At 42.8% G+C, this 27,804-nt stretch overlaps 2 protein-coding genes across 2 annotated transcripts; one reads left to right on the forward strand and one right to left on the reverse strand.

The window, feature by feature from the left end:
* Positions 1 to 2,157: 2,157 nt before the first annotated feature.
* On the forward strand, positions 2,158 to 20,453 carry LOC128441996 (CTTNBP2 N-terminal-like protein). Its single transcript, XM_053424145.1, has 5 exons — positions 2,158 to 2,270; positions 5,335 to 5,442; positions 15,508 to 15,759; positions 16,219 to 16,326; positions 17,657 to 20,453. Exons 1-5 carry the CDS (start codon positions 2,265 to 2,267, stop codon positions 18,941 to 18,943), a joined length of 1,761 nt encoding a protein of 586 aa, XP_053280120.1. The 5' UTR covers positions 2,158 to 2,264; the 3' UTR covers positions 18,944 to 20,453.
* Positions 20,454 to 20,510: 57 nt separating this feature from the next.
* On the reverse strand, positions 20,511 to 26,885 carry LOC128441997 (F-actin-capping protein subunit alpha-1). Its single transcript, XM_053424146.1, has 10 exons — positions 26,813 to 26,885; positions 25,424 to 25,487; positions 25,224 to 25,275; positions 24,946 to 25,009; positions 24,647 to 24,853; positions 24,483 to 24,562; positions 22,540 to 22,618; positions 22,365 to 22,436; positions 22,142 to 22,204; positions 20,511 to 22,005 (listed from the first exon to the last, which is right to left on the reverse strand). The coding sequence occupies exons 1-10, from the start codon at positions 26,849 to 26,851 to the stop codon at positions 21,865 to 21,867; spliced, it is 861 nt and encodes a 286-aa protein (XP_053280121.1). The 5' UTR covers positions 26,852 to 26,885; the 3' UTR covers positions 20,511 to 21,864.
* Between the last annotated feature and the right edge of the window lie 919 nt (positions 26,886 to 27,804).

Consider the following 27,804-nt stretch of genomic DNA (forward strand, 5'->3'; position numbering starts at 1 on the left):
GTTTGTGTGTCTTCAACTTTTCATTTACGAATCTCTCAAGTAAAGTTATTTCATAATGTAACTGTTACACTTTATGTAGTACAAAAGTTTAATGAATTTCCATATAATTTATTTACTGTACATTCAAATACACAATCAAGAGAGTTTAAGTAGAGTTAGCTAACTGGGCCTATTTCCATATCGTTTTCACATAAAAAAGAAAAGAATGGACATAAAAACGTTTAGGTCAGAGCAGATCAGTTAAATTATAGTTGCAACAGATTAACGGAATTAAAAACTTAAACATTACATAATTTTTCTATTGTATTTCACAAAATAACTTACATTTTAAATCTTAAAACATTGTGAGGTGACTGAGCCAATTATGACCTCACACCACAATATTAAACCAGCACTTCCTTCTGGAGCCCGAGCTAGATATGGGCCTTCCACATATATCAGTGTTTTTTATGAAGACTTTTACAGAATAAACCAGAAAAGATATGTATGTAGGTTTATGTTATACATAAACATGTTTTACTTTACTCTAAATGCAACTTCTATAGCACAAATTTGGTTGAATTGTTAATTTTCCTTTTATTTCATTAAAAATGATTATTTTGAAATAAAGGATAAACTGTAAATATCAGGCCTCAATTACATTTCATTGTCAGAAGAGTTTGATGTTGATCAAATGATGAGATTTGCAATGTTTTTTTAGTGGATGGAGAACATCACCTCCACCATCAAGAAGGCCCAGCAAAGGATGTTCCTCCTGCGGCAACTGAGGAAATTCAACATGCCGCGGAAAGTGATGGTTGAGTTCTACACAGCCATCATTGAGTCCATCCTCACCTCATCTATCACCATCTGGTTTGCTGCCTCCACTGCCAAGGACAAGGGCAGACTGCAGCGGATCATTCGGTCAGCCGAGAAAGTCATCGGCTGTGACCTGCCGGCTCTCCTAGACCTGTTCCACTCCAGGACCAGTAAGAGAGCAGGCAAGATCATTGCTGATCCTTCCCAACCCGGTCACCACCTATTCCAGAGACTCCCATCCGGCAAAAGGTTCGGGGCCATCAGGACTAAAACCTCGCGTCATCTGAACAGTTTTTCCCTATAGCAGTGGGGCTCACAAACAAGCCCCCTGCATCACACTGACTCTGCTGACCCCCCCCCCCCCACCCACCCACCCCGCACATAATTTATAACTATATATTATTTGCACTATCACCAATCTCTGCACCTTAGAACTGCACGTGCCCATAACTCTCTTACTGTATATATTGTTGTTCTATTGTTTTTTTGTTTTTATTGTTGTTTTTATATTGTTGTTTGTACAGTGCACCAACCACACCAAGGCAATTTCCTGTATGTGCAAATATACATGGCAATAAAAATAATTCTGATTCTGATTCTGATAGCATAGTGTTGCCCCCCAAAAACTGACATTGGTTTATTCGATTACTTTCGACCTCAGTATTTTGAATCAACGATATTTAAACATCACTGAGAACAAATGGATCGAATGCAATTCTACGAGACCCTACAGGACAGTACTAATGCATATATAGAGTTTTACCTCACTTAAAGATTCAATGCTTATCTGATTTACTGTGACATACAGCTGCAAAACGAGACGAGCAGGAGTGCACTAAAGTGTGGAGGTGTGTGGAAATCTCGTTGTGCACGTTTCAGATGCTTTTTTATGCACGCTCACACACACACACACACACACACACACACACACACACACACTCTGGGGTGAGGGATGGTTGTGCTGTGATGCTGTCGTTTGGCCATTAAGGGGAGACACAACCGCACGAGACGGCGCAAGCCCATGAGCGTCAGAGAAATGACCGGTTCTACGAGTTTGTTGAGTGCACGACCTGTTTGTGCACAATATTTCCAATTCAACCATTTCACCATTTTGTAATTGTGCACTTACAACTACAACCTCGCATGCGATAATGGTGCAAATAGGCCAAATCTTCCGCACACTCCCAAAAGCGCATGGGACACACCAGTGCCTGAAACAAAGAGGTTTATCCCACAGACCCGGGCGAGCTCTGATCCCCGCCCCACCGATGACAATCCCGCAGCTCATTGGTCAGATGGCTGCAGCGCGCCCCTCTGATTGGCTGTCCGGCTCGTCGCTGAGCGTCTGTTGTTCACGGTGGCCTCAGAGTATCTGTGCAGTGTCAGTGGACTGACTGGATTCATGCTGCCGAGTGTCTCCTCTCTGTTGGACTTGCAAAACATTTAATGCGGCCGGAGCAGAGCGCATGAAGGTACGTGTTCACACGCGTTTCTGAACTCCAGAGATTTAATCCAGACATTTTGGGAGGATTTCTTTTTGAGTTAGAAATCAAAATGCAAAAGTCCATAGACAGGTCCGGGCGTCACCTGCTGTTTGCTGCGGAGCTGGCGTTTCTGGTTATATATGAAACTTTACTTTATATGAAACTGGTCAACGATAATGCCAAACAAATTTAAATGAGTCAGGATGAGTAAGAATCTCAAAGATCCAGCAGAGGTCCTGTGTTGAGTTCATTTTCAGCCTAATGGGTGTGTATGGTATTGATTTTACCATTATCGCTCCAGTTAATCTATACACATAAAGGCGAATGTGTTGATATGGTGATGTTTGCAATACTCTACTAATTGAGCTGAATGTTTCTGGCCCTGGAAATGATAATAACAACAACAGCCCCTTGTGTCAGACAAAGGACCAACAGGGTGGCAGGTGGAAGCTCTGCTGTTCCTGGGCAACCACAGCCATCATTTATTCCTCTGGAGGCACTGAGCAGTGTGTCCTGCACGTCGATCCCATCAGCACTGAGTCCTTACTGGTTCATCAGCCTGATTGAGTTCAGGTTTAACCCAGACTTTGTTTTCTACCTGTGTGAAATGATCGTTTGTAAAGTGAACTGTCTTCATTGGGCCAATTTTATTGATGCTATCCACACATCAGCTTTGTCAAATGAGCTTGTAGTAAATTCACGAACCTCTGTTTTTCTGTATGTGAAACGCATAGCTCACAAATCATCCATCCAACAATATTGGCAAAAAATATTAACGATACTTTATGAACAACTGTAAAATCTTCATTGCAGATAAACCAGGTAGGATAAACACAAGGTTTTTATAGCTTTACTCTGCACACAAAGTCCAGCTCTCAATCAATAGAAAACCGATACTATATTGTAGACTCACTAATGAGAAAGAATCATCTGATGTAGGGTCCAGAGCTTTACTGCCTCATTTCTTACTGTTTGAGTGCTGGACGTTGTGTGCAGTCTATGGTGCAGAGTAAAGTTTGGATACTTGGTGTTCATCCTTCTTGGTTTATTTACAATGACAATTTCATAGTCAACATATTTTTTTTATATTGAATGCATTTCTTGTCAAAATCGCACCCTGGCCAATTTACAATACACATGCAAAGTGCGACGCCGATTAGATGAATGGTTTCTGAGATAAGGGTTCCACAGACGGACAGACAGTCACATTTAGGAGATATGCTTCCAATTTGACTTGTAAATTAGCTTGAACAATATGCATGCAACAACCCATGACGAGACATGTTATAAGTTTGTCGATCAAATGATGCACAACCTGCAACACTGCCATTTGAAACCACGGGGGCCACAGAGTGGGATTCAGGGATTTTGCCCTTGAGTGACAATTCCCATGGTGTGGGCATCCCTGGAATGTGGGAATGATTTTCCATGGACGCTGATTTTGAGATATCAGGTGACACACGGAGAGTTTTGCCCTGACATCCAGCAGCTCAAACACACAAATATATAACTAAACTAACTCCGATAACAAAACTGTTTGTGTGTGCGTGTGTGTGTGTGCGCGTGCGTGTGTGTGGTTGGGCAGGACTGGAAACTACCCTTGCAGTGCATGTCAAGTTTTTAGCCAGTAAATAAGTAGTGATTCACAACACGTCTCTATGCTGTGAGCGTGCGGTGAGCCACAGAATGCACAGAGGAATTTTTGGAGAGACCTTGCAGACAGCGGGGAGGAGAGGTTTGTTAAAGTTAAGATGAGAACAGTAACAGACGGATGAGCTCCCAACGGAGCTGGACACCTATAGCGAAAGAACCCTTATATGCTCTCTTCAACATCATCATCATCATGACACCAAATATCTTTGGAGAAATTGCTCGGATACAGTTTCAGAGAGTTTGAGTGTCTACACCAAGAAGAAGTGAAGCTGTTCTGATAGCCAATGGTCAGCCTTGGTTTAACACTTTATGTTAGATTTCTACTTTAATTTGACAAACATCTGCATCTATATTCTGCATACTACTTATCTGCTGCACTGAGCTGTGATATTACCTCCGCCAAGGTTATGCTTTCTCGTCTGTTTGTTTGTCAGCAGGATTATTCAAAATATGAGCCGAGAAAGAACCCATTCAATTTTGGCCTGGAACCAACCAAAGGGGCCAGGAAACCATTTTTAACATACACATTTATTTATTTTTTACATTTTCAAAGATTCCCAGGGAATAATTCATGGATCTTAACAGGAAAAAACCACTGGTATAGAAGGGGAGTGACATGAATGAGTGTGTGAAATTTGGTGCAGCTTGATTGAATTTCATGCACTCTACTGAGTGCCACGGTTTGTGTGAGAGAGGGATGAGAGGTGCAAGAGACAAGCTGATCATTATAGTTTCCAACAGATGATCAGCACACCGAGCAGCAGCCACAGCATCATTATAAGGCACCGACAACAACCCAAAGGCCGACCTCACCCCGACGCTAAAGACTTTGAATTTTGTCATTTTCTTAATTAGGGATGATGTCAGCCGTGTGAGGTTTACTATGTCTGGTCCCTGAGACTAGACTGGGCCTGGCTGGTGAATCACAGAGTGTGGAGTGGAGTGTTGGATGGCTAAAGCCTTAAAAGTGTTTGAGAAAGAAGACGTTTCATGGAATCACATTCACCTCATGGCTTTTCAGATTTCACTGCAACTTTGCATTGGACAACTGTCCTCAGTATATCCCCTAAGCAACTTAAAATGCAGATATGCTAATGACTTCCTGTTTATGAGCCTGAGCACAACCCAGCGAGTCCACAGATGGGACCAAGGGTCTCTGTGCCACTCACTGAAAAATGCCCTAAACAAAATTACCAATAAACACTTCTCTGCCCATAAATCCGTTCCCAATATTCCGAGGCATTCATATTCCTTGTGTTGATGGATCATTTTGATTGCATTTTATGTTCATTTGTTTATTTTTGCACAATACAACCAGGTTTTATAAACTATATCATACATATCTGTACCATAAAGAATATATCATTCTCATTCCCTCTGTTTGTCTATCTCTCGTCAGGAGGAGAAAATGAATGTGGAGGCTCTGAGCCGAGCAGAGCTGCTGACCTTCCTCAGTATTTTGGAGGGAGAGCTGGAGGCCCAGGATGAGGTCATACACACCCTCAGGGTGAGTTGGACTCTGCAGCGCACCGACACAGATCTCCACATGGACTTTAGGATTATGTACATACAATAACTATCACAGAAGATAATATTATAGCCATTCTAACAAACGATTGAACACAACTTGTATTTTTCTTCTTCTCTTCGTTACTGATGATGCCCTCATGAAATGAACCTGTTTCGGCATTACACCCCCAAAAAGAATGTCAGCAACAGGGAGGGGATGTGTAAACAGGAAAGTGAGGAAACTGAGCTGATGAAGACAATGGCACAGTCACCCGTCTGGTTTCCGAGGCCTTTTATTCTTACACAGAACCAACAGTACCCCCTCTCAGACCAGTCCACAGCTAAAACCTGTGCTCTTTCTCTTATATTATGATTTCTCGCACAGTTGTTGCTTTAATCCTCCGTTTTGTGAAGCTCATTCACTCCTGTTCAAAGAAGCAGCCTCGGTCGTCCACAGCCACAAAGCTCTACAGTATTTCAGTCCGGTCCGATTGGTTCCCTCCATGTCTCTGGCGGCTTTTTCACACTCATGACCACAGCAGCTGCTCCATGCTCGGATGAACCCGCTTTTCGCCCTGAATGCTTGACTTATTGTCTGAAATAAGTGGTCGGGGTTTGCGATGAGGACAAGTAGCAGCCGGGAGCGTCTTGTTCTCATAAATGGGCCTTAATCATGAAGTTTCTCTAGAAAGCAAGTGAGGCAGTAATCATGAGATAATTTCAGTGTCAGGGCCCGAGGAGGAGCCAGTCTTAACCACAGGCGCTCAGATGCAACTCGAATGGCAGCTGTCCAGATCTGACGCATGCATGGATTGACCTGAAACTCACACACACACACATTCCCTTAGGACAAATGTACAGTCGCCTTGTTGTCTGTACGTATTCCTCTTTCCGTATCTCCGACGGAGACTGCTTGTTTTCCTCTCCCTCCTCTCTTCCTCCTCTCTTACTCACACACAGCCACGTTACATGGGGTCTTTCATGTTTGACCATGACCCATGTCCGATCTGCCCACTCACTCCCGAACACACACTCCGGTGGTCTCTTGTGGGCCTGTTGGAGGCTGCGGTGTTTATTGTGGAGAGGATGTACAAGAGTTGTAGGCTCAAATCACTGACTTCCCTTGTTCCCACTGGGGGCCTGTGCACCATTTTAACCGTCTGGTCCATGTTAGGACAGATTGTGTGCGGAGACACGTGGCTGCAGAGGAGATTGCCACGGGTTGATAAAACCCTAATGTGTCCAATATTGAGCTGTTAGTCTCTGTATTAAATTGGCAGGTGGGCCGTTTGGCCGTTGGCTGTTTTTCATATTCCCACTGTGATTTATCTTTTTCCCGGGATCTTGATATGTCACGAACAATTCTAAGAACTAGCTAGCAGTCTCCTCTCAAGTGCTGTCAGCTAACATGGCGTGTTAACCAAGCTCTGTGTGTGCCAGTAATGTTTACTTGCACTTAAGGATGGCTCTCAAATCCTCCCCACTCTTTTCCCACTTGAAATATTGTGTCCTTTCCCCATGTACTTGATCGGGCCTTGGTTTTTTTCTCTGGGGGAGCAGCATTCAGGTGCTTTCTAACCCTTCCCTCACCCTAAAGCCTTCATCTGTAAAAGAGTGTTTACTTAGTTACAGCTTGAGATGGCGTCACCGATGGGACTTGTCTCCACAGATTCGTGATCATAGTGTTTCCACGTCTCATCGCTATGGACACAGATAAGCGGTTTTACTCAAGGGAACATTCCTGAGAACATGAAACCAGAAACGGGTCCTGCATTCCAACAGGAGTGGCATATATCTGTTGAGTAGATGATTGTCTATATCTGCACAGGAACTGAGGTTATAATGAGCTTTTATCTCTCAGGCAATAATGGCACGAATCCAGCATGAAGCAAGTTTGCATAGAATTGTTGGTTACAGATATGGAAATAGACTGTCGCTGCTACCCGCCCCTGAACTACACGCAGAGGAGGGGCCAACGTCAGTCCTCTGCATTGCTTCTGAGACAATAAGTAAACAAGTAAGCAAAGTGGAAAACAAACCTGGAACATTGAAGGTTAAAATATCGAGATACGCCTCGAACCTTCATTTTTTCAAATACCTGTGGTTGCGAAACCAATATAGCTGTTTATATATAACTGTTAACTGTTTGTTTACTCAGACTCAGGTTTGTTCCTATGGTTACGCTCAGAAGGACCTTCCCCCCCCCCCCCCCCCCCCCCCCCTTTCGTATTATGTCATATCCTACAATCCTAAAACACTTTGTCTATTTTTGCAGGCTGACGTCTTTTCCTGACTCCATAAACAATAGGGCTTGGCTTTGAATGTGCAGGTCAGATAACATTGTGTGTTTAGTTGCTTTGACAAGAATCACTGCCTAATTCGGACACGTCGTCATGATACGAGCGGGACCAAAGCAGCACGAGTTATAAAAACAACAAACAAAGAAAGAAAGTAGAGGCCACACAGCTACACATGGGGTGGCCTTAGTGGCAAGGTAATACCGGATACTTATCTGTGTGATGACAGTTAAATGTATCCACCGCCCGAGGCCTGGGAGAGAAAAGCTCCCTGACCTGAAAAAGCTCAGATGACAACAGCACACCTGATAAAACGTTCATGCTTTTATTGGTCGGAATTTATACAAAGAGACACATAAAGTACATCACGCACACACAATTCCCAACACGCCCATATGAGTGACATCGATCGGATCGTGTTTCCTTTAGGATGCCTTGTTAAGGCTGCTTCTCTTATCGCCGGAGACGCAGCTAGAAAATAAAGGTTAATATCTGTAACGATAATCAACTCCACCCTTCACTCCTGTTTGCTCCGAACGGGAGAGTGTATTTACCAGCTACACATACAATATAGTTGTGAAGGAGGTCAGGCCAAACCGAGATAACAGCCAGACGGAGATAAGAGAAATCACAGCTTTTTTCAATGAATGGACTCTTTTCAGTGTTTTGTCCTCTTTTTTTGAATCCCTTCTTTTATTATATTCAACATTTAGTGCATACATTAGCCCTTAGCAACCCAATTATATTCGGGTTAGATTCGGTCACGTTTTCTGCGCGGTCTACCTTAGTCTTTACACTGCATGTGCTCTGGAAATTTTCTCTTGGGCTTGGACAGGTTCAAACAGAAAATTGTGGTCCGACCTCCACCGCGTTCAGTGCATGAAGTATGTGGATACTAACAAATACAAAGGCAACAAGTGATGGTATTTTTTATAGAACATAAATGTACTTAGATATAGGTAGCAGGGGTGATGTGAAGGAAGAAAAGATACACGAAAAAAATGTCAACAGCAGGAAAAACAGATGGGATGATCTTGATGATCAGTTTGGGTTTGGTTGCAATTCAGCTCAGTAGAATTGGTTTGGTTCAGTATTATTATTTATTTCTGTTTAAACATGTGTTGCACTCCTACTTCCACCTAATGTCCAAAGACACGCAGATTAGTGTTTTGTTAATTGGAGAGACTAGATGGATCGTAGGTATGAATGTGAGCGCGTGCTGGCCCTGCGCTTCGTTGGCGAACTGTCTGGGGTGTACCTCGCCTTTAGCCCAATATCAACTGAGCAAAGATGATGTGGCAGTGGTGTAGATGAATAGATGGAACTGTTGTGTGAGGAGATTCAACCATGATGAGACATTTCCCTTTTCCTACTTTTCCAGGTTAGTGGTGTTATATTCTTGGTGATAGATAAAGACAGCAGGGTTATGGTGATTCATTTTGAGTGTGTAGAGTACATCCAGATCTCTCAAGTATCCACATGGAAGGAGATAATTAAATGCTGCAACCAAGGAACAGGGATTGTGTGGTGGTTGTTTCATCCCAGAGATGTGTCCAGCTGCTCTCATTGTGTGCGTCTTATGCTGAGTTGTGTTTGTTCTGTGAATTACTTTTTATTGTATTATAGCTGAATGTGTAACATGCTGAAGGTGTTATTACAGATCTCATTCCAAACTTGCTAACGAGAGTGGATGTCAAGTTCTCTTTCCCATTTGTTAATTGGAATATGAGGGGAACCGTCAGTTGAATATAGAAGTTAATACAGTTTCCAGAGTGGTTGGTTGCTGTTTCTCCATGCCATATATGTCAATGGCCTGTTGGAGTGTTAACATGAAGCTACAGTCCAAAAATGTACTGGAGGTGTGTGATCCCATTTTCTTTCCATTTTCTCGGAGGTTATTTATTGAGAGTGAAATCTGGATAGTGGATTATATGAGATGATTTTTTATTTTCTAACCAAGTTAGAGATGTGGCTATTGTGAAGTTTTTGAAGCTGAGTTAGTGTTTGATTGTGATGCTAATGAAGGGTCGGCCTGTGACTGCTGCCGTTTGTCTTGAAATTCATTATGGCAGTTTCTCTTCTCCATAGACCCAGCAAGAAAATAAAGTTACATATTTGTAATAATAATCAACCAAACCCGTGGCTGTCTTTTGGACTTGGAGAGTATTTGCCTAATACACATGAAATAGTGGTAAAGGAGGTGAGGCCAAACCGAGATAACGGACAGTCTGAGATAAGAACAATCACTGCTTCTCCAATAAAATCAGTATCAGTGACTCACCCCGTCGGTTTAACTCTTGACTCTCTTTCGAGAAATGCCCCCTCACTTCTACTTTCCACATAATAATAACAATGATAATAACTAAATATGAATAATGATATGTTATGCTTCTCCAGAACCTTCTCCTGACCACAGGGTGAGATCACCTGCTTCCATGATTCATCACTAATTGCTGAGGATATCGTGTGAGGCAGTAAACGTTACTTTAGTGCTTTTTGTGTTTAGTGTCTTCCCAGTTATCTCAGTGCCGTCTGTGGTTGATGTGTGGGCGGAAGGTGCGGAGGATACAACTTAAGCCTTAGACACACACACCTTTGCTTACACTTCAAAAAGCAACCCAACCCCCAACCACCCAGTCTTTCTCTTTCTCGCTCTCTCACCCTCTTTTTCTTTCATTCTTTCTTGTTCTCTTTCTCTTACTTTCTGTCTTCTGGATTAAAAAAACATGTAGAATATTATGCATAGCCATCTCTTAAGTAAATGTTTGTCCCCTTATCAGTCATACCTTCAGATTCCTACGTTTATTCACCAAAATCACGAGGAAACTTGCTGCACTACCACGTGTGTATACCTTGCATCAATAGCATGATCCTTCACCAGGTTACACTATTATGGAAGTATGGGGACTTCTCCTTCACGTCATCTGGGCAAACTAATCAGTGTAGTGAATTAAAACATTCACTGACTAAGGTAGATTTAATCTACAGTTTCTTTCTTTTGTGCAATGGTTTCCGCTGTTGCCTCAAAGCAAGAAAGTTCTGGGTCTGAACCTACTGTGTGCAGCTTACAAATTCTTCCTCCATTAGCCCAAAGGCATGCAGGTTAGGTGAATTTAGATTGACTGTGAATGTGAGGATGAATGGTTGTTTGTCAACCAGCCCTGTGACACACTGGCCTGGATGAACCCTTCTTCTCTCACCCAATGTGTCGCCCCGCTTCGCTTGTTTTGTTCATATTGTAAACCCAGTTATGTGCTATGTCAACTTCCTAAACAGTATATAAAATGTACATATTTTCGATATAAAAATGACCTCTCCACTAATTATTTTTAAATGATCACATGTAATGTGAAAGGGTCGCTGCTAGTGTGAAACCGACACAGCTTTATATCCCCACCACACTCTGTCACCAGAGAGCCTCGCTATATGTCTTAGTTTCTTTAAACTTCTCGTTTAAGTTTTACAGCTTCAAAAAAGAACGTGTGGCTGCGTCTCATTACTGTCACAAACCCCATGTCCAGCAGTGACCTACTGTATGTTCACTGCTCAGCACCAACCGTTATTCAGAGTTACTGATTAGCTGCTTAACTGGTAAATAAAGTTGTACATTTGGCTAATGTTCCAGACATTTCTCAGAATTTAGAATACGGGAGGGAGACTACTCTAAATTAATTTTGAACTTCCTCTTTACAACTTTAACAGGTGATCATATGTTCATCCATTTGCTTCCAGGTTGTTGCACAGCTCCTCAGCTCTATAAGTGGCCAAAAGAAGTCAATGATGAATGCAGCTTTAAGTACATTTTGAATTAGGGTCTTCCCATAGACGGCCTCTGAGTTCTCCCAAGTTCTCATCCTGTCTAAGTGTTGTTTAGCTAATGATTAGGTTGTCCATTGTGGCCAGTGAGCTTTAGTCCTTAGTTCCCAACACCATGGCAGACTCTATTTTTAGTGCTCCGAACAACAAAGGCATCCATACTGCTGAGCTGTTTGTGTGACATGTTATTAGTGTATGGCATTTCACAGCACAGAGGTCATCATAGGATGGCTTGATATACAGGTGTCACCAGAGCTTTTATAATCAGACTTGTCTGCCAGTGAAGTGATATACACTTGGAAAGCCTGCCATTCAATACTGATGACAAGCTGTCCATTGGCAATACTTTCTCTCCCACTATTCACGAGAGCCAATTAGCTGATTAGAAAATAAGCAAATTCACCCAAGGATGAAAAAACGGCACCTCTAAGGCTAAATGCTACTGTCTTTTTTTGGTTTTTCCCTGTTTTTACCAGAGATTGTATGTAAAGAAGGGTGACACATGACAGTTCCCCTTAAAGTTAAGCCAATCTATCTTGTTTGCCCCCTGGTGGCTGGCTGCAGTAAAAGTCATAAACTCTACCTCCCCCTTGATAGTGGATGGGACATGGACTGTTGGTTTCTGTAATACATTTTTTACAAAAAGTGAAGTGCAAATTTTTCCACCAAGCTTATGTTTAGTAAGTTATTTGATGGTATTAAACACGGTGAAACATCAAGATTGACAGCTGAGACTGCCTTTGTGATTGGTCAAGCGTTTGTATCGGCCGCACCACAATACACCCACTTCACTCCACGATCACTTCTGTCTAGACTTATAGTCTTACAGTTGTTCTTTGCCGATTCAAATGTTCTGCTCTCGTACATGCACAAACTTGACAATGTGCTTTTCTTGCGCTGCAGATTTACTGGATGAACAACTTTTCTTTGTTTTGAAATAGAATAGTCCTCAGAGCCAACCTAAAACACCTGTATATTTTACATAAATAAGATGTTGGAGCATCTTAATACATTGTCCTCTGTCCTCTTCTTGGGAAGATGCTTTCACTGGACTCCTCATGTTTGAGTTCCATGTAAGAGGCTTTAAATATCTGACAGGTCTGTTTGTGCCGTTCTTTTGTATCCGTGTGTCTAATGGTTCTTCTGAGGAGCAGACTAATTCATCAGGAATGCATACTTTCCCATAAGCCCCACTGCAAAGCTTCTGGAGTTGAGACGTTACCTTGGAGAAAGCCAGTTATGCTAAGAACCTCATGCAGGATGGAAAACACACACACACACACACACACTAGCATCACACTCATAGATTCACACACACATAGTCAATTAAAGTTTTATGTCGGAGTCTGAATAACGGCCAAACTGGACATTTGTAACAGGAGGTATGCATCCAAAACCACCCAGAGCTGTAATTTTGTCCCTGCTACCTGCAGAGTTCATTGTGTGACAGTCATTCCAGAGGCTCAGGAAGGAAACCAGATTCCCTGGCTCCTTTCAGTTCGCACAAGGGCATGATTGTGCCCCGAGGCTGTAGGTACCTGACTGACAGACAACTTTTCCAGGTGGAAAGCATCAGGTTGTCTTTCACACCTTGTTACAGCTGTGGGAATGCATTAGAGGATAAAGGCTGATGAAGGAGGCAGTGATCAAACCAGCTGCCGCTGACCAATTTCAAATGCACGGCGTGTAATAGCAGAGGAATTCTTGCATACTTGGTGCAAATTTAACAGATCAACTAAACAGTCAATTAAAAAAAAGGTTGACAGCATATAATCTATTTCTTGCCCAAATTAGTTGTAGAGACATTTTTGTCCAGTGGCTGTGCAGAAATGAGAACCCTGCAGCAGAGAGGGCTTGGTTGTTGTGCTCTGTCATAAAGGAAAGCACACTCTGTCATTATGATCGGATGTATCCTGAGAAAACCAGGAGGGAGCAGACGCTAGGCTACAGCTTCCACGACTACTACTACTACTACTATTACTACTATTACACACACACACACACACACACCTAACACACACACACAGACACACACACACACACACACACAACCACGCAATCCAATCTCAGCACGGCCCTTAAACACTCCAGCTATATATAGAAAAAACGTTACTGCTTTTCAAAGCCCAGCACATAAAACATATGCACAGAGCCACAAGTAAACATGCACACAATGGCCTACACAAACACACACACAGTAAAAAGACACAGACACACTACACACTCACACTCTCACACCCAATCTCACACATTGAAGCCTACTGGGTCAGACATGGAGACAATGCATGAGGCTGAAGGCATTGAGACAGTGTCTTTGTGCGATTCCTGTAATCTCCTCACTGAGGGTCACATTCTTTGTGCAGCCATAGAAAAAGCCTCAAATACAGCCTCCTTAGTGGTGCCCTCCGGCTGTTTGTGTGTCTGTGTGTGTTTGTGTGTGCTGCAGTGGTCCGAGGGCGTGTGAAAAAAAAAGGCTCTGACAGAGAGAGGCGGAAGTAGAGAGAGGCATTTTCTGAGAAATGATGATGAACCGGCAGAGGAATGCGGTGCCATGCGTGTTTGGGCAGGGGGGCGGGGGGGGGGGGGGGGGGGGGGGGGGTTGATGAGGACTGCACTGGGAGACGGAGACGGGTGTCCCGGAGACACGTGGAGTGAACCCTGAGGCATGTGCTTGCATCACCAGCTTTGCCAGCTGACCCTGTGAGGCCAGAACTCAAACCTACTAACTGCATGTAGTCAATGAGACCTAATGATAAATCGGTCTGAGCGGGAGTCAGGTCAGCAGAGCGCTATCACGTTTCACCTCCGATTAATAATAATAATCTTGTGTCCTACATACATTTTCACCTTTAACCAAGTATGCTACCACTTATCATTCAATTAATCTGTTTTAGTTTAGGTATCATCCAAAAACTTAATTAATACTGCTCTGGAGTGTTTGTGTCTGATTTCATGGCCTGGACCTTCACCCCTGCATCCCTGGGGAGGAGTTAGCATCTGCCCCTGGTGGGGGTTGGACAGCCCGGCCTCACCTCTTTGTGTTTGAGTTGAGGGGTAGAGCCATCTGCTTGTGTTCAAACTGACAATAAAAATCAGGTTTCCTGCACACACACACACACACACACACACACACACTTCTTAGTCTATGTTCGATGGTGATATGAATTCCTAAAGTTATAACCTACAAGCCAGTCTTCGCTTGTGCTTGTGCAGGACGTGCTTAGGTTTGTGTCTCTATACTTATACAGTATGTTTGTGATGAGTTACCTTGTGTTTTTCTTGGCACTAGTGGTTGGGCCCCATGTTGTCTTCTGAGCACATTCTTTCCTGTGCTACAGTGTTGAAAAGAGAACTCATCCTATCAAAACCATTTACTGACAAACGACTAAGCAGGTACATGGACTCACAGTATATTCATCTTCTCTGTAAGTCACATGTAGCCAGTGAAGACACACACAGCACTTTCATTACGTCCACCGAGGAAGTTATGTTTTGTCCATTTGTTTGTTGGTTAGTAATTTTGATGTGGATTTGGACAAAGAGGTGGATCCGGGAATTTTTATTTTTAACATTGCAAGACAGGATATTTTTTTTAAGATTGGATATTATTGTATCTAGCAGATTTAAATGTGGTTGGGAATTCTTCAGTTTCTGTAAAGTAATATACAGGGCTACAAACCTGTAACTCCTACCAATGTGTAGCGGAGATAATGTGGACTCAGCAAATGAGTGGTCAATATGTATCCTCAACAGTTTTAGAAGTGTGTCCAATGAACATGAACTACTTGGTGCGGAATTTAAGGAATCCGTCAGGACTTGGCAGAAGGATGTGCTCTACTGATTGTCATGTCTTCCTGTGGTGTGTGCTTATCAAGTTAGGATATCAGTGTAAGTTATTGCTTAAAAACAAAATGATAAATGTGCGTTGTGTGTTTCTGTGTATCCATTAGGCTCAACACAGAGATGCTTTCATCCAAGAGCGCTACGGCCAGTATGACCTTAGCGATCCATTCCTGGCGCTGCAGCGGGACAACGAGTCGGCGGAGCGTCAGAGCCCACTCACCGAGCATCAAACACACCTGCAGGGTCGGGCGGTGGGCCCGAACCCTCTGGCTGTCCTTAAACTCGTCATGGCTCACTGCAAGAGGATGCAGGACAGGATGATGGGACAACTGGCTGCTGCTGAGACCAGTCACAGGAGGGTAAGAGGCATAACACACTCAGTAAGTTCTGCAGCTCCCCTGTCCTGTATGAGGAAGATGGGTTTGTTATGCATGAGAATGGGAGAAAACCTACATGCATGTCTCCATGTTTCAGACCCTGTAGACTTGGCTTGAGTGAAAGAGGCAGAAAGAAATAGGCGCCCCTAGACTTTTGGGAGGGCATATGGAGCTTCATAACAGCGGGTTTATTGGAGTCACTGCTGACTGTCTCTGAGTCAACTTCAGAGAGTTTGAGGAAACAGACAAAAGCTTGTCATGAAGTTGGGGTTCTTCTACCCAGCTGATCAGTTTCACAGCAGGAATACTGTGCGGGGCAGGACAGTTACTCTGATAAAAATAAATCAATGACGTGCAAGATTCCTATTTATGCACCGAAACCAAAAACCCTGCCTGCATGTAATGTGATATAACTGTTTTATTTGGCTGTATGCTTTTTAGATGATAGCTGATCTGGAGGAGGAGAAACGCCGGCACGCCCAGGACTCTGCTCATAGTGAGGATTTAACCGTCATGCTGCAGACGGAGAGAGACCAACTGCTGCAACAGGTGCACCTGACATGTTAAAGATAAAATATGGTTGTACTGTGTGTGTATTTGTATGCGGTTTTGTTTGGTTAAGACGTGAAACTCTCAGCTAAACCTGTGCTCACTGGCTGACGTACAGTATCTGAACATCTGTTAGGAGAGATTTTTCTGTTTCCGTTCTGCTCCTCCTCTTTCCCTCTCCACTGCCTGTCTGCACATTGTTCATCTGTCATACCGAGCAGCGAAGCATCAGTGCAGCTCCACTGTGTGAGTCAATAGTGTGGAGAGGGCTGTAAAAAGTACATTGACACACAGAGGCACCCGTTCAGAGGCTGTTCTAGAGGAAACAGGGGAGGAAAGGGCCATTGTGTAGCTGTGCAGCCGCCAAGGGGCTTTATGGCCTCAGGAAACCTGAGATAATGGATGACCATGCCTTACGCAAGGTCAACTTGTACACACACACACAGACACACACACACACACACACACGCACCATACAAACTAAGCACAAGTCTTATGTAAGAAAGGGTCCCTGAGTGTCTCCCAGTCTTCCTCTGGCTTTCCTGCATGTGTTGTTTTTTGGACACTAATCGTATACATTAGTTTTTTATTCTATCACCTCCCATTTCCTTCTATTCACCAAAGCTTTTAAGCAGTCCAGTCACCCGATGATGACCTCAGAGCACACTGAACTTTCCAAAAAACATGCCATGTAAGCAAAATAACTTCACAAGGCAAAAGGCTAAAAACTGCCCCCCCGGTCCGACTCTAAAGTCTTAAAAACACATAATCTATCTGCGTTCCTCTATGAATCACATGGACCTCATTCATATTCAACAGACAAAACCTTAAGTAGATGGAGCCAAGAAAGTTAGGCTTTGATTACCTACAAAGGATGTCAGACATTTTTTTAATTCTTAAAAACCTTTAAACATTTTGTTCTGTCTGAGTTGGCCCCATTTTCATATGTGCCGTGTCTAATGAAAAAGATAGGACATATTGTGTTCAAATTAATCTATTGCAAATAGCCATTTAATTGAAATAGCCCAACTAGAGTCAGTGTCATGAATGCTATTGGCATATAATTGAAAATATATGAAAAGGAATGCAAAATAGAAAGAAATACAGTCCATTTGGACATTTATACAAATATGCTGCCAACTCAGTCATAACAGTTTTTTTTTTGCTAAATGCAGGTCCTAATGTTTTTTTACCAATTGTTCCAACAATTCTATTTTCATTTGCTTCTCATGCTGTTTGATTTAATGCAACAAAGCAGTGCTCTTTCGCCTCCTTGTGGTCAACGTTGGAAGACTTTACTTGACTTTTATTCCTCTCCCTCTCTTTCTAGTTGGAAGGGGAGCGTGACAGTGTGCGGAGGTTGGAGAAGGAACAGGCACAGCTGGTGAACAAGGTGGAGGAGTCACTGTCCCAGCAGCAGCAGCTCTCCTCCAATCTGACCTTGGAGCTCCAGAAAGCCAGCAGCCAGGCTCAGGAGGAGGCTCAGAAGGTCTCCCAACTTCAAACCTTGCTCCAAGATGAGACCAGTGCTCTAGAGAAGATCCAGGGGATCCTCGAAGGTGAGAGGAGCAGGGCGGCCCAGCTAGAGGCCAGATCTGAGGGGCAGCAGGCTGAGTTTGACTCCGAACTAGAGCGGATGAAAGCCAGGGTCAGCAAAGAGGAGGAGAGGAGTAGGGAGTTGGAGAGACAGGTGGAGGAGCTGAGGAAGAGGTTGGCTGAGCCTGAAGAAGGTAAAGAGGGAGTGCAGGAGGATGTGACAGAGGTGAAAGAGACGCTATCCAAGGCGATGGTCGTGTCCGCCTCTGCTGAGACTGTACCGGAAGGAAAGGTAACTGTCACTCCTAAATCCACCTCAATGTCAAAGGTCAACGGCCATCACAATCATAAAGAGACTGAACCAACTCAAGAGGGGAGGGGAGCAGACAGTGGAGGGGTGATAGAGAATGGAGGAGCCGCACCTTTGCATTTCCCTCTTCACCCCCACCCTCACTCTCCCTCCAGCACAGCCTCCTCCTCTCTCTCCTGCTCCCCCATTTCCTCCCCCATCCTTGCCAAGCGCCTGGGCAGCCCAGGCCTGCATCAGTCCTCCTACCAGGCCGGAGTCAACCAGCGATTCCAGGCGGCCAGGCACAAGTTCCAGAGCCAAGCTGAGCTGGAGCAGCAGCAGGGTGGCCCGCTTTCCCCCAGGGACCTCTCCCCCACCACCTCCTCCATTCCTCCCCCACCAGAGCACAGCACAGCTAAGCAGCTGGCCCGCAACACTGTCACTCAGGTGCTGTCACGCTTCACCAGCCAGCAAGCAGGAGTCAAGCTGGCCCCTCTCAGCAGCTCTCCGTTCGGTACAGACTACCGAAACCTATCAGCGACCCCTCCTGGTGGGAGGTCACCTTCTGCAGGGCCCTTATCTCCAGGCATCCGCTCCCCCCTCACTCCTCGCTCAGAGAGGACCCATCCTCCTCCGCTCCCTCCCAAGAAGCCAGGCATGAGTCCAACTCCAGGCTCCCCAAGTCACTCTGCTCGGACCAGCCTCTTCCCCGAGCTGACCGGCACCTGTGGGCATAGCAACAATGGCAAGGAGGGAGCCACGGAATCAGACCTTTTATTTTCTAGCAGCTAACGGCCGGTTCACATAAACTCACTTCTAAACGAGTCAGACCTTAATCAACGTTTACTGTAATTTTCAGCTTCACTGGCGCTCAAGCCCACCTCATAGCACTCCCCCGCAGATGGACTGGTTCAAACCACAGACTGTATACAAATCCGCCTATCATATTATTAGGAAGCTAAAATATTCCTAAGATGGTGCCACCATCTTGCACTTTTGAGGTCATTTGGAGCCAGTAGAGATTGTGGGGCGGAGCCACAGTATCGAGGTCCTGCTTGTATATGCGCTTCACCAACCGCGAATCAGTCTCAGCTGTCAATCACAATGTTTCTTCCCATTTTTAGAACATAACAAAACAAAAACTACACGGAGGGTAAAAATGAAAACTTGAACATACATCAGTGTGATAAGAACTATCAAAAACTGTAACCATCTCGTACTTTGAACGTGTACTGGTTTGGTCCATGTCCCATCCACTAACATGGGGGAGGTGGGATTTATCACCTATAATCATGTTGTCCATCTTTATTTACAGTCTATGCATCCCCCCCACCCCCCTAAGTCTTTTATGGATGCTTTCATTGGATATTTCTTACATTCCTGTCTTTGGTTCTTTATGTAGAATATTTGAGTTTAAAATTTTAGAGTAAAAAATATTTGTTATTTTTCACTTAAACCCTACATTAGGGGTGTTGATAAACCATATATAAAAAAAACTGTTGACTTTAAAAAAAAAAATGTCAATGGGATCTTAAAGCACAGCCCTTCTTTTCTTAACCCTTTAATGCTTCCAACTGCCTGTTAGAATAAAATAAGAGTTTAGTCAGATACAGCACTGTTTAGCTAGTGGAGGGGCCAAAATATAGATGTAGAGCATAGTGAACGTGTAGCTGTCACCATGTCACAATAAAATAGTTACTTTGAAATATTTTGCCAACTTATTCTTACGCAGCTGTTGTGGAGATTGGCCATGGAAATATTATACTGTAAATAATTTAAATGAAAAATATCACTTGCATGTGCTGTTTTTTAGTTTTTTTCTACTAGTCACAGATACACTGAATCTTGTCTTGAAAAGGGAGAGCACACTTTGCACTACATTTCTCTAGGACACTGTATGTCTACAATTTCAGATGTTTTATTCAGGGAAAGATGCATTTCCGTCTCACTAGAACCGAGAAGGACTGAGTCCTCGGCCGAGAACCATTTGGTGTAAAGGGTTGAATCTTGCTACTGTAACGATTGTCTCTATAGCACATATCAAATAATTTACGTATTATTGTGTTGTTCTAATGATGCAACATGTTTTATTTGATTTTACATTTACTGTGTTTTATGTTTTGTTTTCTAGCTTTAAAAAAGAAATCATTGAAAGAAATTATTTTAGCCTTTTAAATGTCAATTTATATACACACTGCTTATCTGTGAGGGCCAACGTCCCTCAGCTTTCTCTAGAAAATATGCATATGTTGAACACCTGCAACACCTAGTGGTATTTTAAATAAATTACCCATGCCTTAAAGATGAGTGTGTTTTTTTATTACCTGCGACTCCATTAAAATCAAAACAACAATCTAGCCAAGCTCTTCAATCCATTTATTTGTACAACAGAATGGGGCAGTACAGTCTTGAGCTTAATAACTGATCGGCACACAGTTGTATTGTGTGAGGGTTGAACACGGCACAGTCTAGATAACATGTAACTGATCCAGAGTCAGCCTACTTAGAAGTCGTGTAACACATACAGAATGATGTGGCCTTCCAGAAGTCATGTAACGTATACAGTATATATGATCTTGCCTTACATGGCAACAGCTTTGCATTCACTTGGCATTGACCAATACACAGTTTGTTACAGTTTAGAGTGCAATAATATTATAAGACTCCAACAAAAACCAGCATATTAAAATAGAAATTTGCATACATGGGTAGGAGGATGGAGTTCTTTACCATAGGAAAGAGATTTTGGCAAATAAATCTTGGTTATTATGAGTATGTTTCTCCTTTCACAAAGGAAAAGCTGTACAGCAGTGGAAGTGGTGTTTGTCAAAGTAAGAGACCAGAGAATGCATTATAGATGCAGCAGCGTAGAGGGTGATTTATCTTATTTCAGTCATCATAGTTTGCATTGGTGGAGAGTCATAGATCATTGACACAACACAGAAAGTAAATACACATTCCCTCAGCCCTGATGGACACCGACAGACATCAGAGGTCAACAGTGCAGGAACAGAGCTATGCTGAGAATCGTGCTACTTCTAAATGTTATCAGATGGAAAAAAAAACTGCCAATCCCATGAGCGATGTTAAACTAAGTTCTGTCAGTATCAGTTAAAAAGTCCGATGACCTCATTTTGTGCCAAATTTTCCTAATGTACTTGTTTCCCAATTCTATAAAGAAACGTTTCACAAAATCAATATTGTATTCCAAAAACCAACTCTTGATATGTATTGATGTGCTTAATTTCTCCAATCAGCTGCCTTGTGCAGTTCTGTTTTTTGTCCGTGTGGGCTGATATCTCCACTGTGATCACAGTTCTGCAACAGTTTGATAAAGGAGGAGTAACGTAACCACTGACACATGAAGTGGGGAGGCCTGGGATTCCTTAAATGGCCGAAGGAAGATTCACTCCTCTAATGTAGCGGTCCTGAGCACAGTCCTGCACACTGACCCAACACAACTCTCTCACACCACACATCCTCAAGTAACCATTTTCTCCAAACCATCTATCTCCACACTGCAACTTCTTTACCGCAGACAGATACCTGTGCCCAACAGTCTGCAAAACTTCAGTTACTATTTTTTTGTTCGTTTTTTTTATTATTAATTCCTTGCCCCATACTGACATTGCTTTGGTTAGTCCTTGCTCACGCGTAGCTGGGTTGTGAGACAAGCGAAGCGTGCGTCTCCCTGGTCAGTCCCTGACCTTCCACTAGGCGTTCTGCATCTCCTTGCCAATTTTGTAACTTAGGATCTTATTCCAGTCGATCTTCGTGCGTGTGACAGGTAGCTGGCGACGCAGGGCTTTAAAAGTTGTGTCAGACATGGTCTGGTAGTTCTCACTGATTGCAGTCTGAGGATACAAAGTGGAGGAAACCATGAAAATATTTTCTTATATAAATATCTTTCCTTCATGAATGTTTTAATAACAGTAGAACAGAGTTCAAATACTAGAGTATAAAATGCAGAGTGAATAAAAGGTAGCTTACCTGGTAATCATTTTCAGCGTTCTCGATAATGTCAACAAACTCCTTGGCTGTCTGGCTTTCACTCTGTTTCAAAAACACACAAGTAATCATCATCTTAAATCTACAGCACAGATGGATGAACTCCTTTGACTATAACCTGAGATGACACAGCAGGACTGATACTATGTGTGAAATGCTGAAGAACTGCACAGGTATGTTTGTGTTGACGGGTTTATCTACTTACAGTCACTGGTATTGATTCTTCTACCTCCTTATGACTAACCAGCTGCACATTTCCATCTTCATAATAGTGAACCTGGAGACAGGGAAGAACTTTGTAGGTAAGATGGTGTTTTTCAATCAATATTCTTCTTGCCTTGATATTGTTTATGCAGATGAGCACGATAAATTGAATGTACCTGGATTTTCAAAACTCCCACCACCTGGGCAGTGGACTGACCAATGGTAAGCTTCCACTCTGACCTACAGCGACCATTCCTGTGTTAGGGAAATTAAGTGACGTGACTATTACAATCAGACAGCAGCATCAGGAGATTTATAAAACTGAGAGCAAGTATTTCACGTTGACCGTGTCTAAAGACATACAGTGCCTTGCATAAGTATTCACCCCCCTTGGACTTTTTCCCATTTTGTACTGTTACTAACTGGAATTCAAATAGACTTAAATAAACTTTTTCCCGTTTGATCAACAAAACATGCATAGTACTGTGGAGGTGCAAAATAAATTGTATTGTGACACAAACAATAATGAGAACAAAAAAGTTGACATCTGTTGGGTGCATAAGTATTCACCCCCCTGTGTCAATACTTGGTAGAACCCCCTTTCGCTGCAATTACAGCTGCAAGTCTTTTGGGGTATGTCTCTACCAGCTTTGCACATCTAGAGATGGAAAGGTTTGTCCATTCTTCTTGGCAAAAAAGATGAAGCTCAGTCAGATTGGATGGAGACCGTCTGTGAACCGCAATCTTCAAGTCTTGCCATAGATTCTCTATTGGATTGAGGTCTGGGCTTTGACTGGGCCATTTTAAGACATTAACATTCTTTAATCCAAACCATTCCTTTGTAGCTCTGGCTGTATGTTTAGGGTCATTGTCCTGCTGGAAGATGAACCTCCGCCCCAGTCTCAAGTCTTTTGCAGACTGCATCAGATTTTCTTCAAGGATTTCCCTGTATTTGGCTCCATCCATCTTTCCCTCTATTCTGACCAGTTTCCCTGTACCTGCTGAAGAGAAGCATCCCCACAGCATGATGCTACCACCACCATGTTTCACTGTTGGGATGGTGTGCTCAGGGTGATGGGCAGTGTTGGGTTTTCGCCACACATAGCGTTTTGCATTGAGGCCAAAAAGTTCAATTTTGGTCTCATCTGACCAGAGCACCTTCTTCCACATGTTTGCTGTGTCTCCCACATGGCTTCTGGCAAACTCCAAACGGGATTTTTTATGGATCCCTTTCAACAATGGCTTTCTTCTTGCCACTCTTCCATAAAGGCCAGATTTGTGGAGTAGACGACTAATAGTTGTCCTGTGGACAGATTCTCCCACCTCAGCTGTGGATCTCTGCAACTCCTCCAGAGTAACCATGGGCCTCCTGGTTGCTTCTCTGATTAATTTTCTCCTTGTCCGACTCTTCAGTTTGGGTGGACGGCCTCCTCTTGGTAGGTTTGCGGTTGTGCCATATTCTTTCCATTTTCTTATGATGGATTTTATGGTGCTCAGAGAGATGTTCAAAGCTCTGGATATTTTTTTATAACCTAACCCTGCTTCATATTTCTCCACAACTTTATCCCTGACCTGTTTGGTGAGCTCCTTGGTCTTCATGATGCTGTTTGTTCAGTAATGATCTCCAACAAACTCTGAGTCCGTCACAGAACAGCTGTATTTATACTGAGATTAAATTGCAGACAGGTGGACCCTATTTACTAATTATGTGACTTGCAAATGTGACTTGTGAATGCAATTGGTCGCACCAGATCTTTGTTAGGGGTTTCACAGTAAAGGGGGTGAATACATATGCACTCAACACTTTTCAGATTTTTATTTGTAAATAATTGTGAAATCCATGTAATATTTCCCCCCACTTCCAAATGATGCACTATTTTGTGTTGGTCCATTACATAAACTCACGATGAAATAAATGTTAATCTGTGGTTATACCATGACAAAATGTAGAAAAGTCCAAAGGGGGTGAATACTTATGCAAGGCACTGTATATACAGAAACCTGTTTTGTTCTGTTGTGTAATTATGTTTTTCTTTATGCGAGGCAATGAGGATGCAAGTCAAGTTTCAAATGAGATTCTGACAATAAAGTCTAATCTTTTGCAGGACGGTCAACCTACCAGAAGTTTTTAGGTTGAAACTGGTGCCCCTCAATGCAGGCTATGATGGTTTGCTGACCATCGACCGTTTTTCCATATACCTGCAACACACACATGATATAGGTAAAAATGCAGTCTACATTGGCTAAATTACATTTTTAAATCACCATTTTTGTGCACCTTACCGTGGAGACTCCAGTGGGATAGTGCTCTTTGACGTAGGCACTAAGGGCAGTATCACAGCCATCTCTCCAGCTTCTCAGGGCCATATCTCCTTCATACGGCTCCACGTCGCTCACCTCTTTTCTTAGGTGGTCGAAGCGGAAGGACAAAGAGTTACGGGGGTCCAGAAAACGCCCCTGACCCAAGTCGCCATGCTCTGTGATCAGGACCTAAAAAGAAGGGAGAGGGAAGAATGAGGACGTGTGGCTCAGACACTTGCTCTACGGGAAATAAATAGGAAAGACTTCAGGATGAAACCTACCGGCTCATCGTAGCCCTCCAGCTTAGCAGGAGTGAACTGATCCATGTTGTACTGAGCAAAGGAGCTAGAGAAACAGAATGGGAACAAACAATCATTATCTGACATCAAAGATTTTTCAGACAATTCTGAGAACACTGACCATGTTTGTATCACCAACATATAATGAATCTCAATGTTTACTCCCCCTCTAGAGGCTTGAGTGTTTTAAACAGTGTAGATTCTGTGTAAAATACCAATACATTTTGCTTGTATGTTACTTATAGATGAATCTGACTTACTGTGAAGCTCCCTCCCTAAGGAGGTTGTCATTATTGAGGAGAAGCCGCACATCTAGCAAGACAAAAATAAATTGTTAATGAAAGGACTCTTCAGAGACAAAAAAAAAAGAATCTGTCTGTAAAAGAGGCAAAATAGCCAACAATATATTAAATAAAATGTCATTATCATGGCTATTTTGCCAGAGCTGCTCTTTCCTTACCATTGAAGACCTCATTGAACTCTCCTGGGGGGGCATGAGTCACAAAGTTAGCCGCTATGCGAACCTATGGAGAAAGATTCAATGCAACTAATCAATTCAGCAATTATGACACAGTTCAATAGAACAACACCACGGACCAATGCCTGCCATTAACTGGATTTTCATTGTTCAATGTGCATAACAAATCTATAATCTCACTTGCACAGGTCGAGGAAGTTGGAAAAAAACGTTTTACCTCCTTAGAAAACTTGTTGTGGCCTTGTCGTATTGCAATAGCTGATACTCAGATGCCAGTTAAGTTGTACGGTTTTGAAATAATCTTTTCAGGTGAACTTTTTGGTTTGCATCATGAGCGATTTTTAAGAACAGAGAATAACAGACCGCAGAAAACAGACGGCGAGATAAATAGCATCTGCGGTAAACCAATTTAGTCATACTTCCTCATTACGTTTACACATGGCATAAACACATGAACATTACATTAATACATATATTGCACTTCTGTCATATTGCTTTTGCTAAAAATTATGTTGGGCAAATTATTACCCATAGCCCGACAACCAGAACTGACAATTACATCTCAGTTTAACGAATGTTGGTCAACAATGACACAAATAGCATTTAAAAAAAAAAGAAAGATAAACATATAGATTGTAATTACAGCTTTTATAAACATCAACGCATTGCAAACACTGTGGAATCCACCGGGCTCGTCTTTATTATATTATCGCACCATGATGGTTAATAAAACGCCTCTGGGTGTCATCAGGAGAAGCTGATGTCCTGTAGGGCTCATAAAAAAAATGACCTAAGCGTCTGTGTCCACCTTCACAAGCAGAGACACGTTCCTAATAAAGTGAACCTTCCCTCCAGCTCCGAACAGGCTCCATCTAATCCGCACACACACACACACACACACACACACACACACCCGTGTATCCCGGTATCGGCCCATGTGAGGCGATGGAGCATTTGAGCTGCAACTGTATCTGTTTGACCCAGAAATCCACAGCCGAGTGACGTTAGCCGCTAACGCTAGCTTAACGGAGTACGGGAAGAAAACGTCGCCCCCCCCCCCTCCCCCTGCGTTTATTGCAGATTACTGTGAACACGAGACATTCGGAGGCGCATCGGCAAATCCACGTCCGCACGCGCAGGAACGAGTGGTTAGAAAGTTGTTTGTCTTTATCCAGCCGCAAGCTTTGACTAGCATTGGCTAGTTAGCTGAGCGTAGCTTTAAACGCGCAAGTTGATCATTCCGATGCGTGACCAGAAACTGGCGTTCTCTTCCCAAAAACGAACCATTGACTCGTGCGAACGTTCAGCACAGACAGGTCTCCACGTACGAGAAGAAATGTCTCGGAATAAAGAATAAAACAGTCTCCAAACCTTCTCCTCCTCTGACAGCGGATCCTCGAAGTCGGCCATCTTGGCTCTTTGTGACCCCACCCACCCCAGCTGACTGACAAAACCATTGCGGCGGTTCAATCACATGAGGATTTTGTTTAGAAATATATCTTTACAAAATAAATAACTATCAAATATATCTGTTTGAAAATATAGCTTTACAAATTTATATCAAATACAACTGTTTAAGAATATATAGGTTTACAAAATAACTATGAAATTTATGTTTCGAAATATTTATTTTCAAAATAGCTATGAAACATGTCTTTTTATAAATATTGCTTTAGAAAATAAATATTAAATACATCTGTTTAGAAATATATATTGACAAAGTGTCTCTGAAATGTATCTGTTTAGAGATATATCTTTTCAAAATCGCCATCTATATTGTAAGTTTCAGATCATAGTCTGTTTTATTTTAGAATTTCAAATAATTTCGGTTTTGGTCACAGCAACTCAATGTGCATTATATACTTAACAGATGTTGATTAAATGTTTTATGAAAACATAAACAACATCATTATTTAGGGTAAGGTAATCTGATATGTAGATTAAATTATTAAGAGTAATCAGTAATCAGTTTATAAATAATTTTATTTTTTCATTTTTTCCCCACTTGTTTCTACATCTATTTTTTTATTTACATGTTTGAGTAAAGTAAAGACAAGACAAGACAAGAAAGGACTGGGCAGGACAGAACTGGACTGGATTGGACAGGGCTGGAAAGGACGGGACAGGACTGGACAGGATTGGCAGAACCTGGCCAGGACAGGACATGACTGGACAGGACAGGACAAGGCAGAACTGGACAGGAGAGAACAGGATTGGCAGAACCAAGACAGGACAGGACTGGACGGGTTTGGACAGGACGGGACAGGAACCTTAACAACTGCAGGTGAATTTCACTTCCTGCACGGACCCGAGAGACAATTAATTACAACCCAAGAGGGCGCTAGAGGTTGTTTATACTTCCT

This window comes from Pleuronectes platessa, chromosome 6 (genome assembly GCF_947347685.1).
Source record: "Pleuronectes platessa chromosome 6, fPlePla1.1, whole genome shotgun sequence".
NCBI classification, from domain to species: Eukaryota; Metazoa; Chordata; class Actinopteri; order Pleuronectiformes; family Pleuronectidae; genus Pleuronectes; species Pleuronectes platessa.